The 20,683-nt window shown below is 46.4% G+C and overlaps 2 protein-coding genes across 2 annotated transcripts in view; one reads left to right on the top strand and one right to left on the bottom strand.

Annotated features, from left to right (window-relative positions):
- Nucleotides 1-3,568, bottom strand: part of LOC308158037 (serine/threonine-protein kinase PAK 2-like) — a 12,379-nt gene extending 8,811 nt beyond the window's left edge. Inside the window, exon 1 of the mRNA XM_080531628.1 lies at nt 3,436-3,568. The gene's annotated coding sequence lies outside the window, so the exon portion shown is untranslated. The remainder of the gene's footprint in view (nt 1-3,435) is intronic.
- A 988-nt stretch (nt 3,569-4,556) lies between these two features.
- Nucleotides 4,557-16,673, top strand: LOC308149742 (helicase-like transcription factor; the record flags this gene model as incomplete). The annotated part of the gene is made up of 23 exons (XM_080522639.1): nt 4,557-4,742; nt 8,666-8,832; nt 8,928-9,058; nt 9,173-9,270; nt 9,505-9,576; nt 9,739-9,930; nt 10,353-10,427; nt 10,520-10,580; nt 10,717-10,788; nt 10,868-10,915; nt 11,042-11,158; nt 11,276-11,361; nt 11,472-11,615; nt 12,008-12,173; nt 12,278-12,413; nt 12,633-12,812; nt 12,974-13,089; nt 13,231-13,412; nt 13,632-13,751; nt 14,494-14,606; nt 15,238-15,418; nt 16,135-16,215; nt 16,527-16,673. The coding sequence occupies 23 exons, from the start codon at nt 4,557-4,559 to the stop codon at nt 16,671-16,673; spliced, it is 2,871 nt and encodes a 956-aa protein (XP_080378765.1).
- Nucleotides 16,674-20,683: the final 4,010 nt, after the last annotated feature.

Here is a 20,683-nt window from a genome sequence, read left to right as displayed (position 1 = left end):
CAGTGACTTTTACACCATATCGTTGAGATCAAAGAAACTCTTGGGTCGGATTGTCTTTTTGTTCAAGCAGGCTATGACAGAAAACAGCATATGAAACATTTTCTACCGAGTAGGCCTCCAGGATAATTTTTTCCTAGCGACTGCTTGATTTCTGCAACAGTGAAAACACGGTGCTGACTCGTCACTCCCCCATTGGTTGCTGCTTTAGGCTATGACTCAGAACACAATCACAATCTATGAACACCATCACAATCTATGAACACAATCAAGACACAACAACGAGCTGATGGGGTTGAATCGATATTCACTTTTGTGACATAGAGGATCCAAACTGTCTTTCTCTGGGTGTCGTGTAATACTCCTCTGGCCATGCGAGCAACAGAGGATCCTGTTGCAAATGTAAAAGGGCATGAGACAAGCTAATGAATGCTAGTTGTCTCATGCAGTACCACTGCCTTTTATAGCACATCCACCAACCCCTGCATCCCCCCCCCTGCGAACAGATAAAAGCCTTTCCCTCCTTGAGAAATGATCTCTGGGTCGTAAAAAAAGACCACGTAACGACAAAACAACATGAACCACTAGACTACTTCCATTAGATCTTATGAACTCTCTTCACTCCCCAGTCTCCTCTCCTGACCCCTCTCACTCTAGTCCTCTCGCCATTTTTCACCCGTACTTACCTCTCTGTCCTCTCCTCTGAGGTTTTCAGAAGAGCAGGTAAACAAAGGCGCCACTTCAGCTGTATTCCTCAGTGACCATGAGTGTGTCTGTCTTTATCTATCAGTCTCACTCTCTCTCTCTCTTGTTCTCTCTCTCTCTATGTCTCTATCTCTATCTCTCTGTCTCTGCAGGTCTTTGCAGGCTGGCTCATTCCTCAGTGATCTCTAACGTGGCAAGTGCAGTCATGCCACAGTCCAGCATAGTTACACCCAGCACAGGGATGCATAGTATCTAGCAGTGGTGTGTGAGTGTCTAACAGGGTAATGGGTATTTCTGTGTGTGTGTGTGTGTGTGTGTGTGTGTGTGTGTGTGTGTGTGTGTGTGTGTGTCTCTCTGAAAGGGTAATGGGGGCTGGCTGGCTAAGCTGAGACTTGTCTCCAGGAATTCCATAGCTCCAGGGCCAGGTCTGGGGATGGGTGTGGTCTCCTGACGACAGAAGCATCAGAGACACAGGCCAGGCTGCACACAGGCATACTCTGAGGTCTGGGGATGGGTGTGGTCTCCTGACGATAGAAGCATCAGAGACACAGGCCAGGCTGCACACAGGCATACTCTGAGGTCTGGGGATGGGTGTGGTCTCCTGACGATAGAAGCATCAGAGACACAGGCCAGGCTGCACACAGGCATACTCTCAGCCCCAGACTAAAACAACCCCTAGCCACTAAGCCTAGTGCCTTGACAAACACTTATGTAGCCTTGATCCTAAAGAACTGGACAGGTAGAAGTGATATGGTCAACACAAATCCATATCACCTAATCATATGCCACATCATCACATTGGATACCTACTTATCAATATTTAAAAATAAAATAATTACATTTACAACTATAACTAAATAACTCCTAGATGAGTGGGTAGGGGTTGTTGTTTTTGGACGGGGTCAATCTTTTCCTGGATAACACCAACGCAATGCTAAATCCACTAGAGGAAGTGTGCACACAAAGAAGACATTGGAAGCAAACGCACCGCCCCCCTCCCCTCTCTGGAAGAGCTGTACAACACACGCTGCCTCAGGAAGGCCTCCAAGATCTCCAGAGACCCATCCCAGCCTGGGTACGAACACTTTGCTCGGCTGCCCCCGAACAGGTGGTACAGGACCATGTTCGCAAGGACAAACAGACTGAAGCTCAGCTTCTACCCCAGGGCCATCCAGGCCCTGAACACAGCAAAGACCTAGGTTCTGGGCCCTGGACAGTCTGGACGGATTGATGGCAGCTGCTGGATTGAAAATCAGGTCTAGTGCTGAGGCACAAATGTGTACATTTTAAGCCTGCAAACTGTGACACTTTAAATGAATGTGCAATAACACTATGTGCAATATGACAACCCTCGGGTACATAAGGTTGCAGACAGAGAATAGGAAATGTTAGAATAGGTATAGCATAGCATAGAGAACAGCACAGTGTTTTATTTGTATAGTATAGTATAGTGGATAGTGTACATAGCCTTTATTTATGTAAACCAGCTCCCTTCCCTTCTTGTTTTTGTTTTTTTAATTTCCTAGCACCAGGGGAGCCCCCCCTCTCAAATTTCGTTGTTTGGTACCTGTACTATATCAATGACAATAAAGACCATTCATTCATTCATTCATTCATTCATCAACGAACACGTGCTCGCTCTTCTCTACTCCCCTCTGCAGCCAGGACACGACAGGTGCAGTACGTCTGTGTGGAGCAGTAGAAGCTGTGTCCTTTCTATTCTCTTTCTATTTAACATGTGTTACTCTTTCTTTTTTGCAAAGGCTAGTCTTTTCTCTGTCTGGCTACGTACTATTCCCTCTGTGTTCATTCATAGGCCAACATCCTCCCTAAGTTTCAGCATCAAAGTTCCTCTTAGTCTCACCAAACTAGGCTACTGCCTGTTTCTGTACATTCTCCTCCGTCTCTACACTTTCATTTCCCTCTGTCTCTACGGGAAACACACATCCTCATCCTGGAGCTCCCAGAGGGTCACACGGCTATACTGGCCAAGTAGACGGAAGCGAACAGAACCTAGGAGCTGTTTACAGGAAGTGAGCAGCAGCCTTTTGTGTTCAGCTTCTATAAAAGGAAATACTGCAAAGAACTTCCTGGAAGGAGAACCCCCCCCCCCCCCCCCCCCACCCACACACACACACACAAATCAATGAAATAGCTTGTCTCCACTTCCACACTGAACAACAGACGTCCTTTATGTATCTTTACTAGCCTCCACATAAACTACTGTACATGTATCAATATGGCAACCATTACAACATATGAAACGTGTGCACTAGTGGTGTCACCTGCAGGACTTGATGTATGTATATGTGTGTGTGTGTGTGTGTGTGTGTGTGTGTGTGTGTGTGTGTGTGTGTGTGTGTGTGTAAACTACTGCCACAAGTGATGAATGACTATTGCATGACACTATCAATCATCTAATGATGAGGGAACTAACCACCTGTACGCTGACAGCTCCACTCCCCACCCCTGCACAGGTCAACAGAGAGACTGCTATTAGGCTAGCTGGTTAGCACTGGCTTCTGCTGGCAGATGCAGCCAGGCTAGCATTGCAGCTAGTTAGCTAGCTAGCTAGCTGTTAATATGAATGAGACCAGCATGCTTTACTGTAATAACTCACTACAGTCACACAGAATCGTTTTGACAATGAAAGTTGTTCTCATAAGCATAGTAATGTACTAGTAGACGGCCAGCTAACTCGCTAGGTCGGTGTGATGTGTAAGTTTCTCTCACCTGATGTCAGACTACAAACTCTGGTACAACTCCCGGAACTCCCCCACCTCTTCTGACGCTCACACTGCTGAACACTGATTTGACGCTGAGATTTAATTTCAATGGAACACGGTTTAGAATGGAAGGCTTTCACTCTAACAGTGTTTTTGTGTGTAAGTGGCTTACTGACACCGGGAAGAGACAGACTTGTGGAGCGGAAACGGAACCGTGAGCCACAGCCTAGAACCGGAACCTCACGATTTCCTTCACCCTCATTGGTCAGAAATCAGGCGGCAGAAGAAAGCGACAAAGGCCGCGTTCGTAAAATCGCTCTGGAAATCTGATCAGCGTTCACGGAACGCCTCTTGTCCAATTAAATGACCTGGTCACTTTATGACGTTGAACCCAGTGTGCGCTCCGGCGCTCTCAGAGCGATTTTACGAACGCAACCCCAAAGCATTTGAAGAAGAAATCTTGTTTGGCAGGACCGTTGTCTTTCTAGCGAGTTGACTGCTCGGTTTGCGAGCGCCTGTACAGCCAACTAAACTTGCGAAGTTTTCAATAGTTAAGAATTCATGTTAATGTATTATTTTACACTTTAGCTAGTGCTAGCCAAGGCAAGGTTAGTATGAGTCCATTATTGGCTGATGTTTAGCTCCTTCGTCTGCGAGCTAACCACTGTTGTGTATGCACGGTGTTCTGGTGCACCTGTGCATGTGATATGACTTCTACTGTATGTACGATTCATTGACTTGTCTTCTCCTGCAAATAAGTCTAGAAATACGTTTGGTTGCATGCTAAATCATCATGTTTCGTCATGTCTAGCTATGAGTAGGAAAGCTGCTGACAAAATGAGCTCTCCAAACCTGTGACGCACCTGTGTCAAACTGCAAATTATTTTCGATTCTGTGACGTCCCCGAGCCCCTTCGCCCTGTAAAGTTGACCTTAAGTAAATCATCTCTATAAGCAAAATTCGGTGATGGCAAACTGGGGGGGGGCACTAACATTTTGAATTGAACAGTTACTTATCCAATCATCTTAAATGGATACACCCACTCCTGCCTCTACTTAGCAAGCCAAGTCACCGAATCATCCGATATCCAATAACAAGCTTTCTGTCTGTGTCGTGCAGACAGACACCATGCAGTCTCGTGGTCGGCGGTTTGGCTGGACAGGACGTCCCTCCACCTTGGACCTGGGGTCAGACACGGAGACACTCTCCCAGGCCATGCGGGCCCTATCAGCAGAGGAGGAGCCGGAGCCAGATCACGTTCTGTTTGGTGAAATGAAAGGCAATGTCGTTGGCCTGCGGTACTATACTGGCGTGGTGAGTATTACAAATAACATGTTAATGTGAGACTCATGACTGTTATCCCAGTGAGTTGAAGCCCAAAAAGTAGCTCAGGAGGTAACTCGCCATGGCAGAGTAGTTGACTGTGATGGATTTGATCATCTAATCTCCGTTAGTGTTGTGATGTTACTGGTGTGCTCATGGTTGGGTTGCAGCTACTGTGGGGGCTTGAATCAACAACCTTGTGGTTACACCACGGCGAGTGGACTACTTGAATGAATGGTCTTTATTGTCATTGCTATAGTACAGGTACCGAACAACGAAATTTAGGAGGGGTGGCTCCCCTGGTGCTAGGAAAGAAAAAAAGAAAAAGAAAAAAAAACACAAGAAGGGAAGGAGCTGGTTTACATAAATAACGGCTATGTACACTATCCACTATACTATACTGTACAGATAAGACGACTAGGGTTGTCATATTGCACATAGTGTTATTGCACATTCATTTGAAGTGTCGCAGTTTGCAGGCTAGAAATGTACATATTTGTGCCTCAGCACTACACCTGATTTTTTCAATCCAGCAGCTGCCATCAATCCGTCCAGACTGTCCAGGGCCCAGAACCTAGGTCTTTGCTGTGTTCAGGGCCTGGATGGCCCTGGGGTAGAAGCTGTGCTTCAGTCTGTTTGTCCTTGCGGCCATGGTCCTGTACCGCCTTTTCGAGGGCAGCCGGGTAAAGTGTTCGTACCCAGGGTGGGTTGGGTCTCTGGAGATCTTGGAGGCCTTCCTGAGACAGTGTGTGTTGTACAGCTCTTCCAGAGAGGGGAGGGGGGCGCCGGTGATCTTCTGGGCTGTTCTCACGACTCTCTGTAGCGCATTTCTCTCCGCGGTTGTGCAGCTGGAGAACCAGTTGCAGATGCCGTAGGTGAGGATTAGGGTTGGGTATCGTTTGGGTTTTATCCGGTACCGGTTACTAACCGATACTTTAAAAACGGTACCAGTACCAAAACGGTACTTAATTCGGTACTTTTGATTTTTTTAAAAATATATATATAATATATATATAATAATAATAACACGGTCGACAACATTAAACAGCTTTTCACTTTTTTATTGCTGAGGCACAATAACCACAGGTACACCTACAACCACAGTTACACCTACAACCACAGTTACTCCTACAACCACAGTTACACCTACAACCACAGTTACAACCACAGTTACACCTACAACCACAGTTACACCTACAACCACAGTTACACCTACAACCACAGTTACAACCACAGTTACACCTACAACCACAGTTACACCTACAACCACAGTTACAACCACAGTTACACCTACAACCACAGTTACACCTACAACCACAGTTACAACCACAGTTACTCCTACAACCACAGTTACACCTACAACCACAGTTACACCTACAACCACAGTTACAACCACAGTTACACCTACAACCACAGTTACTCCTACAACCACAGTTACACCTACAACCACAGTTACACCTACAACCACAGTTACAACCACAGTTACTCCTACAACCACAGTTACAACCACAGTTACACCTACAACCACAGTTACACCTACAACCACAGTTACACCTACAACCACAGTTACACCTACAACCACAGTTACACCTACAACCACAGTTACAACCACAGTTACACCTACAACCACAGTTACTCCTACAACCACAGTTACACCTACAACCACAGTTACAACCACAATTACTCCTACAACCACAGTTACACCTACAACCACAGTTACAACCACAGTTACTCCTACAACCACAGTTATAACCACAGTTACACCTACAACCACAGTTACACCTACAACCACAGTTACACCTACAACCACAGTTACACCTACAACCACAGTTACAACCACAGTTACACCTACAACCACTGACAGTTACACCTACAACCACAGTTACAACCACAGTTACACCTACAACCACAGTTACTCCTACAACCACAGTTACAACCACAGTTACACCTACAACCACAGTTACAACCACAGTTACACCTACAACCACAGTTACAACCACAGTTACTCCTACAACCACAGTTACACCTACAACCACAGTTACATTGTTGAGCCAACAATATAAACATAGGTTAAATAATGTTACTGACTGTAGCTAAATATTTGCTGCTGCCTGTCTTGGATAGGACCCTCTTGAATGCTGTACCACATAACGACACCTGGGGTCGCTTGGGTGCGGATCAGACGGTCTGCCTGACCTCCACACACCCCTCACCCTACTCCCCCTCCCCCAGTCCAGCTAACACCATCCATCCTGGGCCTACCTACCTGCATGTTTAATCTCTCAATCCCCAGTCCCTTTCCTGGTTAAATAAAACAAAACAAGAAATCATAGAGGGCGAATGTCCACTGTCCCCCTGTTTAAATAAATAAACGGAAACATTATTACTAACCTGAGGAAATGCTGTCATCATCATCCTCAATGGGAATGGCGATCTCCGCCTCCCCCTCTCCGGAGGTGCTTGCTGCTCAGCCGAAGGGCGGGTGAACTTGCGCAAGCTGTCAAACACGAAGCACCCTTCTACCCTTAAATGTATCGCGTGCGTTGTCAGGTGTTTCATCAAGTTCGATGTGTTGCCTGCTTTACACACGAATGATTTAAAACATTTTGAGCACTTCGCGTTGTTTTCATCGAGTCGGGTGAAATGCAGCCACACTTTAGAACGCTTCATTGCGGTCTTCATTGCGGTCTTCGGCATTCTCGGTGACCTCGTAGCTAGGCTAGCTAGCGAAATTAGATAATATGATTATGATTATTATGATGATAATAATATCAATAATACAATAATACAATCACTAACTATATTACTACACTTACTATAAACTCACTCTTCTTCTTCTCAACACACATGCTCACCTCACTACCACGCACGCACTGATTGGAAATTGGAAACAGGCGATGTCACTCACGTCACGACTCAAGTCACGTGTGGTTGACTGTTGCATGACACCGGACACCAGGGGAAGATTTTTTTTTTTTAGAAAAGTACCGAAATGAGGAACCGAAATCTCCTTTGCGATTCGGTACGGGTATATACCGAATGTAAAGTAACCGGTACCTACCGGTACCGATTTTCGGTACCCAACCCTAGTGAGGATGCTCTCCACTGCGCCGCGGTAGTAGGCCACCATTATCTCCTGCTTGATGTGTTCCTTCCTGAGGACTCTCAGGATGTAGAGCCGCTGTTGTGCCTTCTTGATGGTGGCTGTTGTGTTGTTCTTCCAGGACAGGTCATCCTGTATGTGCACCCCCAGGAATCGGAGGGCTGAGACTCTCTCCACGCTCTCTCCGTCGATGAGCAGGGGCTGGATCTCGGACTTTTTCCTCCTGAAGTCCACGATGATTTCCTGGGTCTTTGACTTGTTCAGCAGCAGGTTGTTAACTTTGCACAGCTTGCTCAGTTGCTCTACCTCATCCCTGTACGCCGCCTCGTCCCCCCCGTGATGCAGCCCACCACGGTGGTGTCGTCTGCAAACTTTACGATGGAGTTGCTGGGGTGGACGGGGGTGAAGTCGTAGGTGTAGAGGTTGTAGAGGATGGGGCTTAGCACGCAGCCCTGGGGGGACCCAGTGCTGAGTCTGAGGGCTGTGGAGGTGTGGGAGCCCACCCGCACCCTCTGGGGGCGGTCGGTCAGGAAGTCCTTGATCCATGCACATATAGAGTGTGATAGTCCCAGGTCTAGTAGTTTGGTCACTAGCCTGTCTGGAAGGATGGTGTTGAAGGCAGAGCTGAAGTCCACAAAGAGCAGTCTCGCGTAGCTGTTTCCCCTCTCCAGGTGGGATAGAGTGGCGTGGAGAGTCGTCGCGATGGTGAGTCAGGGGCAGTGAGGGGGCAGTGGAAAGATGTCTCTGCAAGGTGGTGTGTGTTAGCTGTGTGTGTCTGTGTCTGTGTCTGTGTCTGCGTCTGTGCATGCAGGTGAACAGAGGGGAGATGGTCTCTCTGGTACGACAACCAAACAACCAATACGACCGCAATGCCGTCATGGTGGCCAACGTGTATGGCAGCCAGGTGGGACACATCAAACGTGAGCTGGCTGCAGCCATGGCTGACGTCATGGACAACAACCTGGCCAGAGTGGAGGGGTGAGTCAAGTGGATCATTCTAGAAAGGGAACGATGAGCAAAGCTACTATGGCAGGGTGTTGTGAATGTATGTGTGTGTGTGTGTGTGATTTTAGGGTGGTCCCGTCAGGGGTGAATAATATGTTCACCATGCCGGTGTTGCTGTCTTTCTGGGGGAGAGAAGAAAACAAGGACGCTGTAGTGAAGAAGCTCGGAGCCCACGGCTTTAATTTTTTTGGGCCACAAGGTACACACACACACACTGGGGGAGGACATTAGTCACCAGTCACACACTTCTAACACATAGGGTAGCTACTATGGGCCACAGTTAACTTTGTGCTTGTGTGTGTTTCCATCCCAGGGAAAGGTCCCATGGTTCCAAGTTCCGACGCTAGTGGTTCCCACAAACGCGTTCCTCCATCCAAGAAGTCCATCCCACTGGCACTGACAGCTGAGGAGGTAACATACAGTAGAAAACCTATCATGTATAGTAACATAGACATGTCAATCAATCAAATGTATTTGTATAGCAGTGCAATGTAGCTCTTTGAACGGCAAATTCATGAGAAAAAAAAAAGTAGATGGAGTTGAATTGTAAAAACGTTGTTGACAACTAACTAGCACGCAAGACGGGCAGAGCGGAAGTGTCTGGATAACATGTACTCTATACTAATACATCATCTCTTCCTTAAGCTGGAGAACGCGTTTGATCGTCTTTTTGAGAACTTGGAGGAGGATAAGAATGGAGAGAAAGAAGCAGCAGAGGTCAGAAATCAGCTCATCTGAATTTGCTGATAAGATTTCTTCTTGTCTGTCCATCGTCTTAAAGACGTGTGTGTGTGTGTGTGTGTGTGTGTGTGTGTGTGTGTGTGTGTGTGTGTGTGTGTGTGTGTGTGTGTGTGTGTGTGTCTCTCTGTTTCTCTGCAGGCTGTATGTACTCCCCTCATGTCCCACCAGAAGCAGGCTCTGAGCTGGATGTGTGTGTGTGAGAACAGTTCGGTGCTGCCTCCGTTCTGGGAAGAGAGAGGGGCACTCTTCTACAATACTCTCACTTACTCCTCCGTCAGTGAGCGACCCCAAAGGTCCCGTGGGGGAATTCTAGCTGATGATATGGGACTGGTGAGACCACCCAACACACACAAACACACTCAAGTCAATATACTCACCAAATACATACACTTCATTCACACAAACAGACACACACCAGTGTTTCCCACAGGATTTTGTGGGACAGTGCCGGGTGGACCACGTATACACAAAATATATTTTTATGTATAAGTCTAACAGAATTGTCGATGGGGGGGTACGCTAGCGGAGAACATTTTCGACGAATGAGGGCCTTGCCGGAAACCTGCTCGAACAATTTCCGCAAACAGCGCTGAAAAATCTGCAGAAGAAGAAGAAAATAACAGAGCTAAAAATGCTTTCGGTTCGTCATGACACTGTTGCAGGACAGATTAGTCTATGGCGTCCGCCACAGTCTCTTCTCTGTATGGGAAACAATGCACAAACATCCTAATCATGATTTTGTTGTGTTTCAGGGGAAAACTTTGACCACCATCGCTCTGATCCTCTCCAATTTCCACCAAGGGAAACCGCTGCCCCTTGAGAAGTGTGTAAGTGAGAAGTATCTAAGTTGGTTGGTCAGGTTAGGTCCACGCTGTGTTCTCAAGTGTGATATATGATGTGTGTGTATATATCTCTGTAGGAGCAGCCCTCTCCTGACTCAAAGTCCTCTACTAGCACTGGGAAGAACTCAAAATCTAAAGGTGATGACAGAGAAAGAGTGTGTGTGCGTGCGTGCGTGCGGGCGGGCGTGCGCCTTGGCCTATTGGACATGACAGCTAATAGTGTGTGTACTATGTGTCTGACTGCCCTCTCCCTCTCTCCCTCCGTCCCTCCCAGGGAAAAGTGGAGAGGGGTATCACATAGAAGAGCCAGCTGAGGTGGTGAAGGAGGTGGTGCCACCCCAAAAAGGTAAAGTGTGTGTGGTTGCGCATGCACAATCTCCCAGGTCACCATCTGCTTCATGAATGGTTTATCTATCCTCTCCCAGCTAAGGGCAGCTCCAGTAAAAGGGCGAAGAGCAGCACCTCTAAGAAAGGTAAAGTGTGTGTGAGAGAGAGAGAGAGATGGAGCGGTGAAAGAGATGAATGATTTGTTGTTTAAAATGTAGTGCAATGGCAGTGTGTTCTGCAGTAATCCAAAAGGTGTGTGTCTGGGTTCGTAGGGGCTGTTGCGTTGCAGGAGGATCAGGACTTTGCTGCAGTTCTGAGTGGGTTAACAGGGGGAGGCCCTCCACAGAAGAGCTCCAGTAAAAGGGCGAAGAGCAGCACCTCTAAGAAAGGTAAAGTGTGTGTGATGGAGAACCGCAGTTGTTTTGTGTTAACCTGTTTATTATAATTCACCTTCTGTTTGATGAGACACAGAGAGAGAGAGAGAGTGTGTGTGTGTGTGTGTGCAGAGGCCACCCTACCAAACAGTGTGGAGGACCCAGCAGCCACAGCCACTCTCATAATCTGTCCTATGTCTGTACTCAGCAACTGGCTGGTGAGTACACGCACACACACAGCCACTGTCACGTCTGTACGCTCACTCTCACATACATCAACTGGTTTTAGTGGTCTGTCACAGTGTGTGTTGAATCCCTCTGTGTGTAGGACCAGTTTGAGCAGCACGTGCGAGGAGACATGAATTTGAACGTCTATCTATACTACGGCCCGGAGCGCAAAAGAGACCCGAGCTTCCTGTCCAAACAGGATGTGGTCCTCTCTACGTACAACGTGCTGTCTGCAGATTATGGGGTGGGTGGGTGAGGGAGTGTGGATAACTGACACCTCTCTGATGTGCACCTGTCAGAGGTTGACGTGTCTTTTGTAGTGCGGGTGAGATTAAACCATTGACAGGTTGTTGGTCAAAACCTAAAACTGACCCTAATCTCAACCAAACCCTTAACCTTAACCACATGTTAACCAACTCAGAAATGCAATGTTAGTTTGCTGGTCAGGCGTGTCCCCTTTAGTTTTCACCTCATAGGGCCGGATTCACAGACTAAATCACGCTTTCAATGTAACATCTCTATTAAAGATGCTTAGTCCAGTATTAGGCATAATCTGGAGTGCTTTAGTATACCATCTCTATCTCAAGTATACCATCTCTATCTCAACCTCTCCCTCTCTCCCTCTCTGGCTCCCAGGCCAGTGGCAGTGGCAGTGGCAGTGGCAGTGGCAGTAGGAGTCCCCTCCATGCAGTCAACTGGCTGAGGGTGGTTCTCGACGAGGGACACGTGATCCGCAACCCCAATGCTCAGCAGAGCCGAGCGGTCCTAGAGCTGCGATCAAACCGCCGCTGGATATTGTCAGGTACACACAAACACACATACTCTCTCTCTCTCTCTCTCCCTCCCTCCACTGTATACTGTCATGTTTTGGTAGTATGGTTCCTTATTCTGTGTGTTTGTGTCCAGGCACCCCTATCCAGAACAGTCTGAAGGACCTGTGGATGCTGCTGGCGTTCCTGCGTCTGAAGCCGTTTGACGTGAAGGAATGGTGGAACAGGGTCATCCAGAGACCCGTCACCGAGGGAGACAGGACCGGTCTACAGTGAGTGGCCATTCGCCAACATTCCCACTTAGAATAAAGGCTCCCTGAAGCAGCTCACGGTGATCTAAACAAACAAAATTAACCTTTTTGTTAACTGTTCTTTTTATACTGCTATGGCATTTGAAATTGACTTTTAAGATGTCCATACCATTATGGAATGAAAATAGCCACACACAGACATGTACATTGGGTCTGTAAATATTTGCTGTGTGTGTGTAGGAACCTGCAGGCCTTGATTAAAAGTGTGACGCTGCGGCGTACCAAGGCCAGCAAAGTGGGTGGGCGCCCCCTGGTGTCTCTCCCAGAGAAGACTGTGTGTGTCCAACATGTGACGCTCACAGACACAGAGAGAGAGGAATATGAGCTTGCCCGCACGGAGGGACGGACCACCATCAGCAGGTACTTAGCCGCAAGTGGGTGTGGGGGTGTGTGTGAGGGATTTGTGCAGCTGAGTAACTGTGTGTCTACATTTTTTTCTTTTTCTTATATACGTACTGTATGTTCTTGTTCACTGAGTTTTCCATGTAGAGTTGTTTCACAGTGGGTGTGTGTGTACCTAGGTATGTAGCAGAGGGGAGTGTTCTCAGGAATTACGCTGATGTCTTAGCCATATTGGTGAGGCTCCGGCAGTTCTGCTGCCACCGTGACCTGCTGGGCAAGATCACCATAGACTTAGGTAACACACATACACACATATACCATGACTAGAACATTCTAATTTATTTTCGTATTGGAATGGAATGTTGTCTCTGAACGTTTGGTGCCCTACATTAAGATTCTCTCTCTGACATCCTCCCCCCTCTCCCTCTCCCTGCAGGTGAGCCTGCGACTCCAGCTGAGTTGAGGGAGCGTCTGATGGAGAAGCTGAGGCTGGTGTTGGCCAGTGGCTCTGACGAGGAGTGTTCTGTCTGTCTGGACTCTGTCCGCCTGCCCGTCATCACACACTGCGCCCACGTGTACTGTCGACCCTGCATCGCTCAGGTCCTCAGGAGCGAACAGGTACGCTGCCTGCCTGTTCTGGACAATAAGGGTTGTGACTGTGAAATGAATTGCGTCTTGAAACACACAACTCTCTTTCTCCATTTGTCCCACTCTCTCCCTTTCCCCTCCCCCCCATATATCGGTCTCCCTCTCTTTCCTCCTCTTTCTCTCTTCCCCTCAATCCCCTTCTCTGTTTCTCTCACTCTTTCTCCCCCCACCCCTCCCCTGGCTCTCTAGGAACAGGCACGTTGTCCTCTGTGTCGGGGTCAGATTAAGGCCAATGAACTGGTGGAGTTCCCACAGGAGGTAGAGGAGGAGGAGAACATACACTCACAGACTGGGAGGACCAGCTCAAAGGTAACACACACACACACACACACACACGCACAGTCCACTTAATGTACAGTATGTAAACTTCTGGTCCACTGGAATTGTGATACAGTGAATTATAAGTGAAATAATCTGTCTGTAAACAATTGTTGGAAAAATTACTTGCAAAAAAGTAGAAGTCCTAACCGACTTGCCAAAACTATAGTTTGTTAACATGAAATCTGTGGAGTGGTTAAATAATGAGTTCTAATGACTTACACTTCCGACTTCAACTGTAACTGCCGTACTTGCCATACTGTACTACCTATCATGTTTTGCACTTCATCACTATTTGCTTCTGGTTAGATGCTAAACTGCATTTTGTTGTCTGGTAATGGCAAAATGTAATCTAATCTAATGCATAACCCTGACCCGTTTTGTCATCTAACTGTGTGTGTGTGTGTGTGTGTGTGTGTGTGTGTGTGTGTGTGTGTGGTGTGTGTGTGTGTGTGTGTGTGTGTGTGTGTGTGTGTGTGTGTGTGTGTGTGTGTGTGTGTGTGTGTGTGTGTGTGGTGTGTGTGTGTGTGTGTGTGTGTGTGTGTGTGTGTGTGTGTGTGTGTGTGTGTGTGTGTGTGTGTGTGTGTGTGTGTGTGTGTGTGTGTGTGTGTGTGTGTGTGTGTGTGTGTGTGTGTGTGTGTGTGTGTGTGTGTGTGTGTGTGTGTGTGTGTGTGTGTGTGTGTGTGTGTGTGTGTGTGTGTGTGTGTGTGTGTGTGTGTGTGTGTGTGTGCAGGTTGAGGCTCTGATGGAGAATCTGCTCAGGTTGCGTAGTGAGGACAGCAGCATAAAGAGTCTTGTGGTCTCTCAGTTCACACGCTTCCTCACTCTGCTGGAGGCCCCACTCAGGTAACACACACTCTGCTGATCCGGTTTGAGCCAGATGTTGTTGCTGTCGGAACTGTATTCACTGGTCCTCTGTGGCTCAGTTGGTAGAGCATGGCACTAACAACGCTTAGGTTGTCGGTTTCCCGCTGAGACCATAATATGGTACAGTATGTACTGAAAGATGTACAGTATGCACTCACTGTAAGTTGCTTTGGATAAAAGTGTCAGCTAAATGTCATATGCTGTATATTCATAGCTAGGGATGTAACGAGGCATCGTGTGACTATTCAAATTGGTGAGATGAAGAATTAATTGCGATACTCTTTTTAAACAGCAGAGGGTGTAATCTACTTTTTACCTCGCTTTTTGTTATATAAAGAAAAGGAAATAATGCATTTGTTGCATAGTTTGTGTTTTGCAGATATACCCTACCTCATAAATAAAAAGGGATTCTTTAAGGAAAACTGTATTTTGTAGTTTCTGTCATTTTTCAGTCATAATTTGTCTGCATTCTCATTTTGTAACAAAAAAAAAAAAAAGGATCGTATTGAATCGTGCGTTGAGTGTATCGTTACATCCCTATTCTTCTTTTATTGTTACATCTGTATTCAGTTTCTTTCGCTCTCTCTCTTTCCATCCATCTCTCCTGTAGGGAGGCAGGTTTTATCTTTGTGCGTCTGGACGGCACCATGACTCAGAAGAGGCGGACCCAGGTCATCCAGGAGTTCCAGAGCCCCGCTCCTGACGGCCCCACGATCATGCTGCTGTCACTCAAAGCTGGCGGGGTGGGACTCAACCTGACAGCCGCCTCCCGTGTTTTCCTCATGGATCCAGTGAGTGTCAGCTGTGGCCTGCCTGTGACAGATACACACATATGTGACAGGAGCTGGTACTTTTCTTTTTTTTTTGTGTTTTGGTCATTTTTCAGTTTTTTTTACAGATTTATAAAAATAGTTGAAAATATGCTTATTTGAATATTCGTACACCTCAAACCAAATAGCGGAGGAAATCACCCTGAACCAAAACAAACAGACTGTGCTCCATCGCGCAGCTAACAACAAAGAACATTGCTATGTAACTTATTTAACATAAGCATATTTAGCACATCACAACATGCTGATTGAACATGGACTACACATAAACTAGATGATCACACAGTCCTTGCTTTTGAACAGTCCTAAAACGTATACAAGACATGTATCACCAACACTCACCAAGTACAAAGCAGGGGGGTATTCCATCAAAGTCGCTAAAGGAAAATCCAGGCTTATTTTTGATAACTCCAAGCTTCCTTTAGCGTCGTTGATGGAATACCCCCCAGAACGGAAGACGATACTGTGAATCAAAAACAAGCGGAGTTCGCTGACAAATAAGTATTTTGTGATCCTAAAACTGTTGTTTGTTATATTGAGTGAGCTCTTCAATACTTAAACTTTCATAATATGAAGGAAAAGAAGCACTTTTTTTTTTTTTTTACATCATTTCCGCAACTATGGCATTATGGACCACACGCACACACTGTACATTAACCCCACACTGTGTTCCCCAGGCGTGGAACCCTGCAGCAGAGGACCAGTGTGTGGATCGCTGTCACCGCCTGGGCCAGAAGAGAGACGTCTTCATCACCAAGGTCAGGAGTCAGACAGGCTGAGGGTTATTGGTTATGCAGTCTCGGGTAATTTACTGCTGCCCTGACATCACATGATATCATTCCACTCACTCTGCCATTAGGTCAGTCTATCTGTGTGTTACTGTATGTGACAGCATCTGGTGAAAGTGGGAACAAGTCGGCAACTGACCAAAATGTTCAGATGTTCATTGATTTTCACGTTGAATTTTATTTACATTTTTCGGAATAAAAGTCATTCATAAAGTAGAACATTGAGGATTCAGCAGACATTCTGTGTGCCTGTTAAGATCTGTGTGTGTGTGTGTGTGTAGTTCATCGTGAAGGACTCTGTGGAGGAGAACATGGTGAAGATTCAGAGGCAGAAGCAGGATCTGGTGGACAAGGCTTTCGGCTCCAAGAACCCCACCGACAAGAAGGCGTCACGCATTCATGAAATAAAAGCCCTCATGGAGCTGTAGACGTCCCTACGTATGGCAACCTTAAAAAGAAATGTAAAAAAATTAAAAAAATTTAAGTTTAGTTTTGATACTGTTTGTTGTGGAATGTTCTCTCAGCACATATGTCCATCGCGCAACCTGAGCAGATTCTCCATCAGAGCCTCAACCTGCACACACACACACACAAATCAATGAAATAGCTTGTCTCCACTTCCACACTGAACAACAGACGTCCTTTATGCATCTACTAGCCTCCACATAAACCACTGCCACAAGTGATGAATGACTATTGCATGACACGATCAATCATCTAATGATGAGGGAACTGACCACCTGTACGCTGACAGCTCCACTCCCCACCCCAGCACAGGTCAACAGAGAGACTGCTATTAGGCTAGCTGGTTAGCACTTGCTTCTGCTGGCAGATCTATGCAGCCAGGCTAGCATTGCAGCTAGTTAGCTAGCTAGCTGTTGATATGAACGAGACCAGCATGCTTACTGTAATAACTCACTACAGTTAACACAGAATCATTTTGACAATGAAAGTTGTTATCATAAGCATAGTAACTCACTAGTAGACGGCCAGCTAACTAGGGTTAGGTCGGTGTAATGTGTAACGCTGCCTTTCTCTCACCTGATGTCAGACTACAAACTTGATTGATTGAAAACTTTATTAGAAGATTTGCAGAAGTAGGTACATGAAAGTACATATTACATACAAGGTCAACTAACAGGATAAAAACCCAAGAAAGCCACTGGCTTATTTCAATTGGGGTCCTTGATTCTCAATTCATCGTTACATGTAAGACAGACAAAAAAACTAGTACTATCTACAAGATAATACAGACAAATAACTATTACTATCTACAAGATAAACATACATCCATCATGGGAAGAACAATACAACAAAACATAAGGTATGTACAGCGGGTAGGACAGGTGGGGACATACATCACAGGTGGGGGCGGGGGACAAAACACAAAGTATGTACAGTGGGTAGTTCGGGTCTTTTAATCTGATTTTTGATTTAGAGGGTCCAGTTACGGATTGCAGCCTCCTGTAAATGTTTTTTGGAACTCTGGTCCAACTCCTGGAACTCCCCCGCCTCTTCTGACGCTCACACTGCTGAACACTGATTTGACGCTGAGATTTAATTTCAATTGAACACGGTTTAGAACTGAAGGCTTTCACTCTAATAGTGTTTTTGTGTGTGTAGTGGCTTTCTGACACCGGGAAGAGACTTGAGAATTGTGGAGCGGAAACGGAACCGTGAGCCACAGCCTAGAATCGGAACCTGACGATTTAGGCGAGTCAATATATTGTAACGATCCTGTATGGGGCCCGTTAACAGCTCCACCAAGGGAGTTAACTCTCTTGGTCTAATGGTTAGCGCGGTCGTCGGTTATGCGGGAGATCGGGGTTCGATTCCCGCATGGGGCGAGTTACACTACCAGTTTCACGTTCGCTACACTGGTGTCAGAAGTGGGATGGAAGGAAGGCCATCGGAGAGGCGTGTCCACGTGAGGGACTTGACATAGTGAAGCGTGAGGGCACGCTCTCCCGAACGGTGAGGATAGTGTAACGATCCTGTATGGGGCCCGTTAACAGCTCCACCAAGGGAGTTAACTCTCTTGGTCTAATGGTTAGCGCGGTCGTCGGTTATGCGGGAGATCGGGGTTCGATTCCCGCATGGGGCGAGTTACACTACCAGTTTCACGTTCGCTACAATATGGTTTAACCCCCAAAAAATTGATACAAAAGGTTTTTCAATGGATTCTGGTAGTATTGGGCGTGCTAAATAACATACTAAAAGTCGACCAAAATCGACCCCTCCGAAAGCAGTCATTTCCAAGATGGCGCCGGGGCGATTAAAATGGCTATATCTCAAATTAAGAAAATGGTGCAAAGGATTTCTCAACTGATTCTGGTACCTCTGGGCATGCTCACTAACATACTAAAAACCTAGGAAAATACACCTTCCAGAAAGGCTTCATTTTCAAGATGGCGTCCAAAATTGCGGCCGGCCAAGCTTAAAATGGCTATATATCTCAATAGAAAAATTATATAAATGATTTCGTCATTTGATTCTGGTACCCCAAGTACCCCTAGACATACTTAGGAACATACTAAAGTTTTAGGGAAATACACCTTCCGAAGAGGCTTAATTTTCAAAATGGTGTCCAAAATGACGACTGGGAGCTTACATGCCTGTATCTCAAATGGGAAAACATTTCTAAAGGATTTATAAACTGATTCTGGCACCTCTATACATTAATAACGAGCAAAATATCTAGCTAAATATATCTGCTAGGAATGCATCATTTGCATCATCAAAATGGCTGCCTGTAGCTTATTTTGGCTAAAATTAAAATTGGTTATATTCAACCTAGAAAGCTGGCTTTGGTGTTGAACACAAAATAAATGACCCACTTATTGTGGTCTTTAGGCCTACTCATCATTATCTTCAGGATCCTCTGGGAGAAACTTGTTATGTGGATTGTCACATTCATGAAGTTGACATGGTCCACAGACAGTACAAGGTAGTCCATATTTTCTGCATGAGCAGCGAAGTGTCTTGCAGGCAGTGGTACAGTTACAATGAATGACCTTCAAGAGACTGTCTGGAGCAGCATTCATTGTTGACATGAGTGGGACAAATCTATTGTCCTGCAGGTTCCAGCCCCAGTCTAGAGCATCTATACCATCATCTGTTCCCATCCAGACCATGACCTGGTAGTATGCTCTACGACAGTGGAATTTGGTAGCAGATTCAGTTGGTGGTAGACGTTCAGGCGTTACCGTTGATGAAGCTGAGACAACCTTCTTGCTGAAAATGTTATATCTCATTTTTGCAAGCGAATCTGTGCACTTTCCACCAAAAAAGACAGCCATTGCTTGGCACCCAAGGTCATCGATCACATCTGTTGTCTGGTTTGGTACAGTGAATGCATTGGCACAAGCCTGAAGGACAGGATCCCCTTTTACAAGTTTTTGGAATGCTGTCTTTTTGCCAACTCCGAAGATCCGGGAAGTTGTGTCACAGCCAGTCACAGCATGGATGAACAGCAACTGAGAACACACATCCTGTCCGAGTACTTCTTTCAAATGGTTTATGGCGTACACTTTAAAACTGCCATCAGCTTTCGACTTGTCTGATCTGAAATAAAGGCCCTTGCTATCTCTCTGTGCATAGTAAAGAAGTAAGACGAGGAGATCAGTATCTTCTCCAATCAGCGTCGTGGTGTGAAGAAGAGATGATCCCACTGCGGCCCTTACTATAGTCTACATCAGCATCTCCAAGTGAATTGACCACAGTGCAATCCCGTTCTTTCAGTTCATCACTTATCATGTGGATCAGTTTCTGTTTATTCAGATCTCTTGACAGGAACTCCTCCTTCTTACCTGAGAACTCTGTCTCAGCAGTGAAGTTGACAATGGGATGAATATTGTTTCCTCTTCTTTGATGTGTGTTGTCTTTGATGTGTGTTGGCCCATCCTCATAGCCATCAAACACAATGGTTGTAGCCACCGCTGGACTGGCCATACAATCTTTCTGCCCGCTGGCAGATGGGCCGCGCTAGTTTTGGGCCGGTCGGGCCGCCTTGGCCCCCCCCCCCCCCCCCAAAAAAAAACAAAACTAGCGCGGCCCAAAATAGCGCGGCATCAACTAGCACTGAATCAAGCGGCGGCCCCCGTTTATTCTAACACATGGGCTGGCCCAATCACACACCTGCTGTCCAACGGCCCCCACTCTGATCCCTCGGCCGACAACCCAAGTACAGTGTCATGTCCGTAGATAAGATAGTGAAAGGGGGTGCCCAGAAAACTAGGGAGAAAAAAAGTAAGAAGCTAGCAGAGGATGCCTCAAAACTGACAGATATGTTCTCTGCATCGACTGTGGGGGCTAGGCCTACTACAGCTGCGGCTGCCACAGCAAAATCTTTACCGCTAACTAACGTTAGCAGTAGCACTGATGTGCCGTTAGCAATTGAGGAGGAGACAGAGGACACAGCTAGAGAGGTAAGCAATGT

Source organism: Nansenia antarctica (assembly GCF_963989245.1).
Source record: "Nansenia antarctica genome assembly, chromosome: 1".
Classification (NCBI taxonomy): Eukaryota; Metazoa; Chordata; class Actinopteri; order Argentiniformes; family Microstomatidae; genus Nansenia; species Nansenia antarctica.
This window is presented reverse-complemented; position numbering and strand designations above follow the sequence as displayed.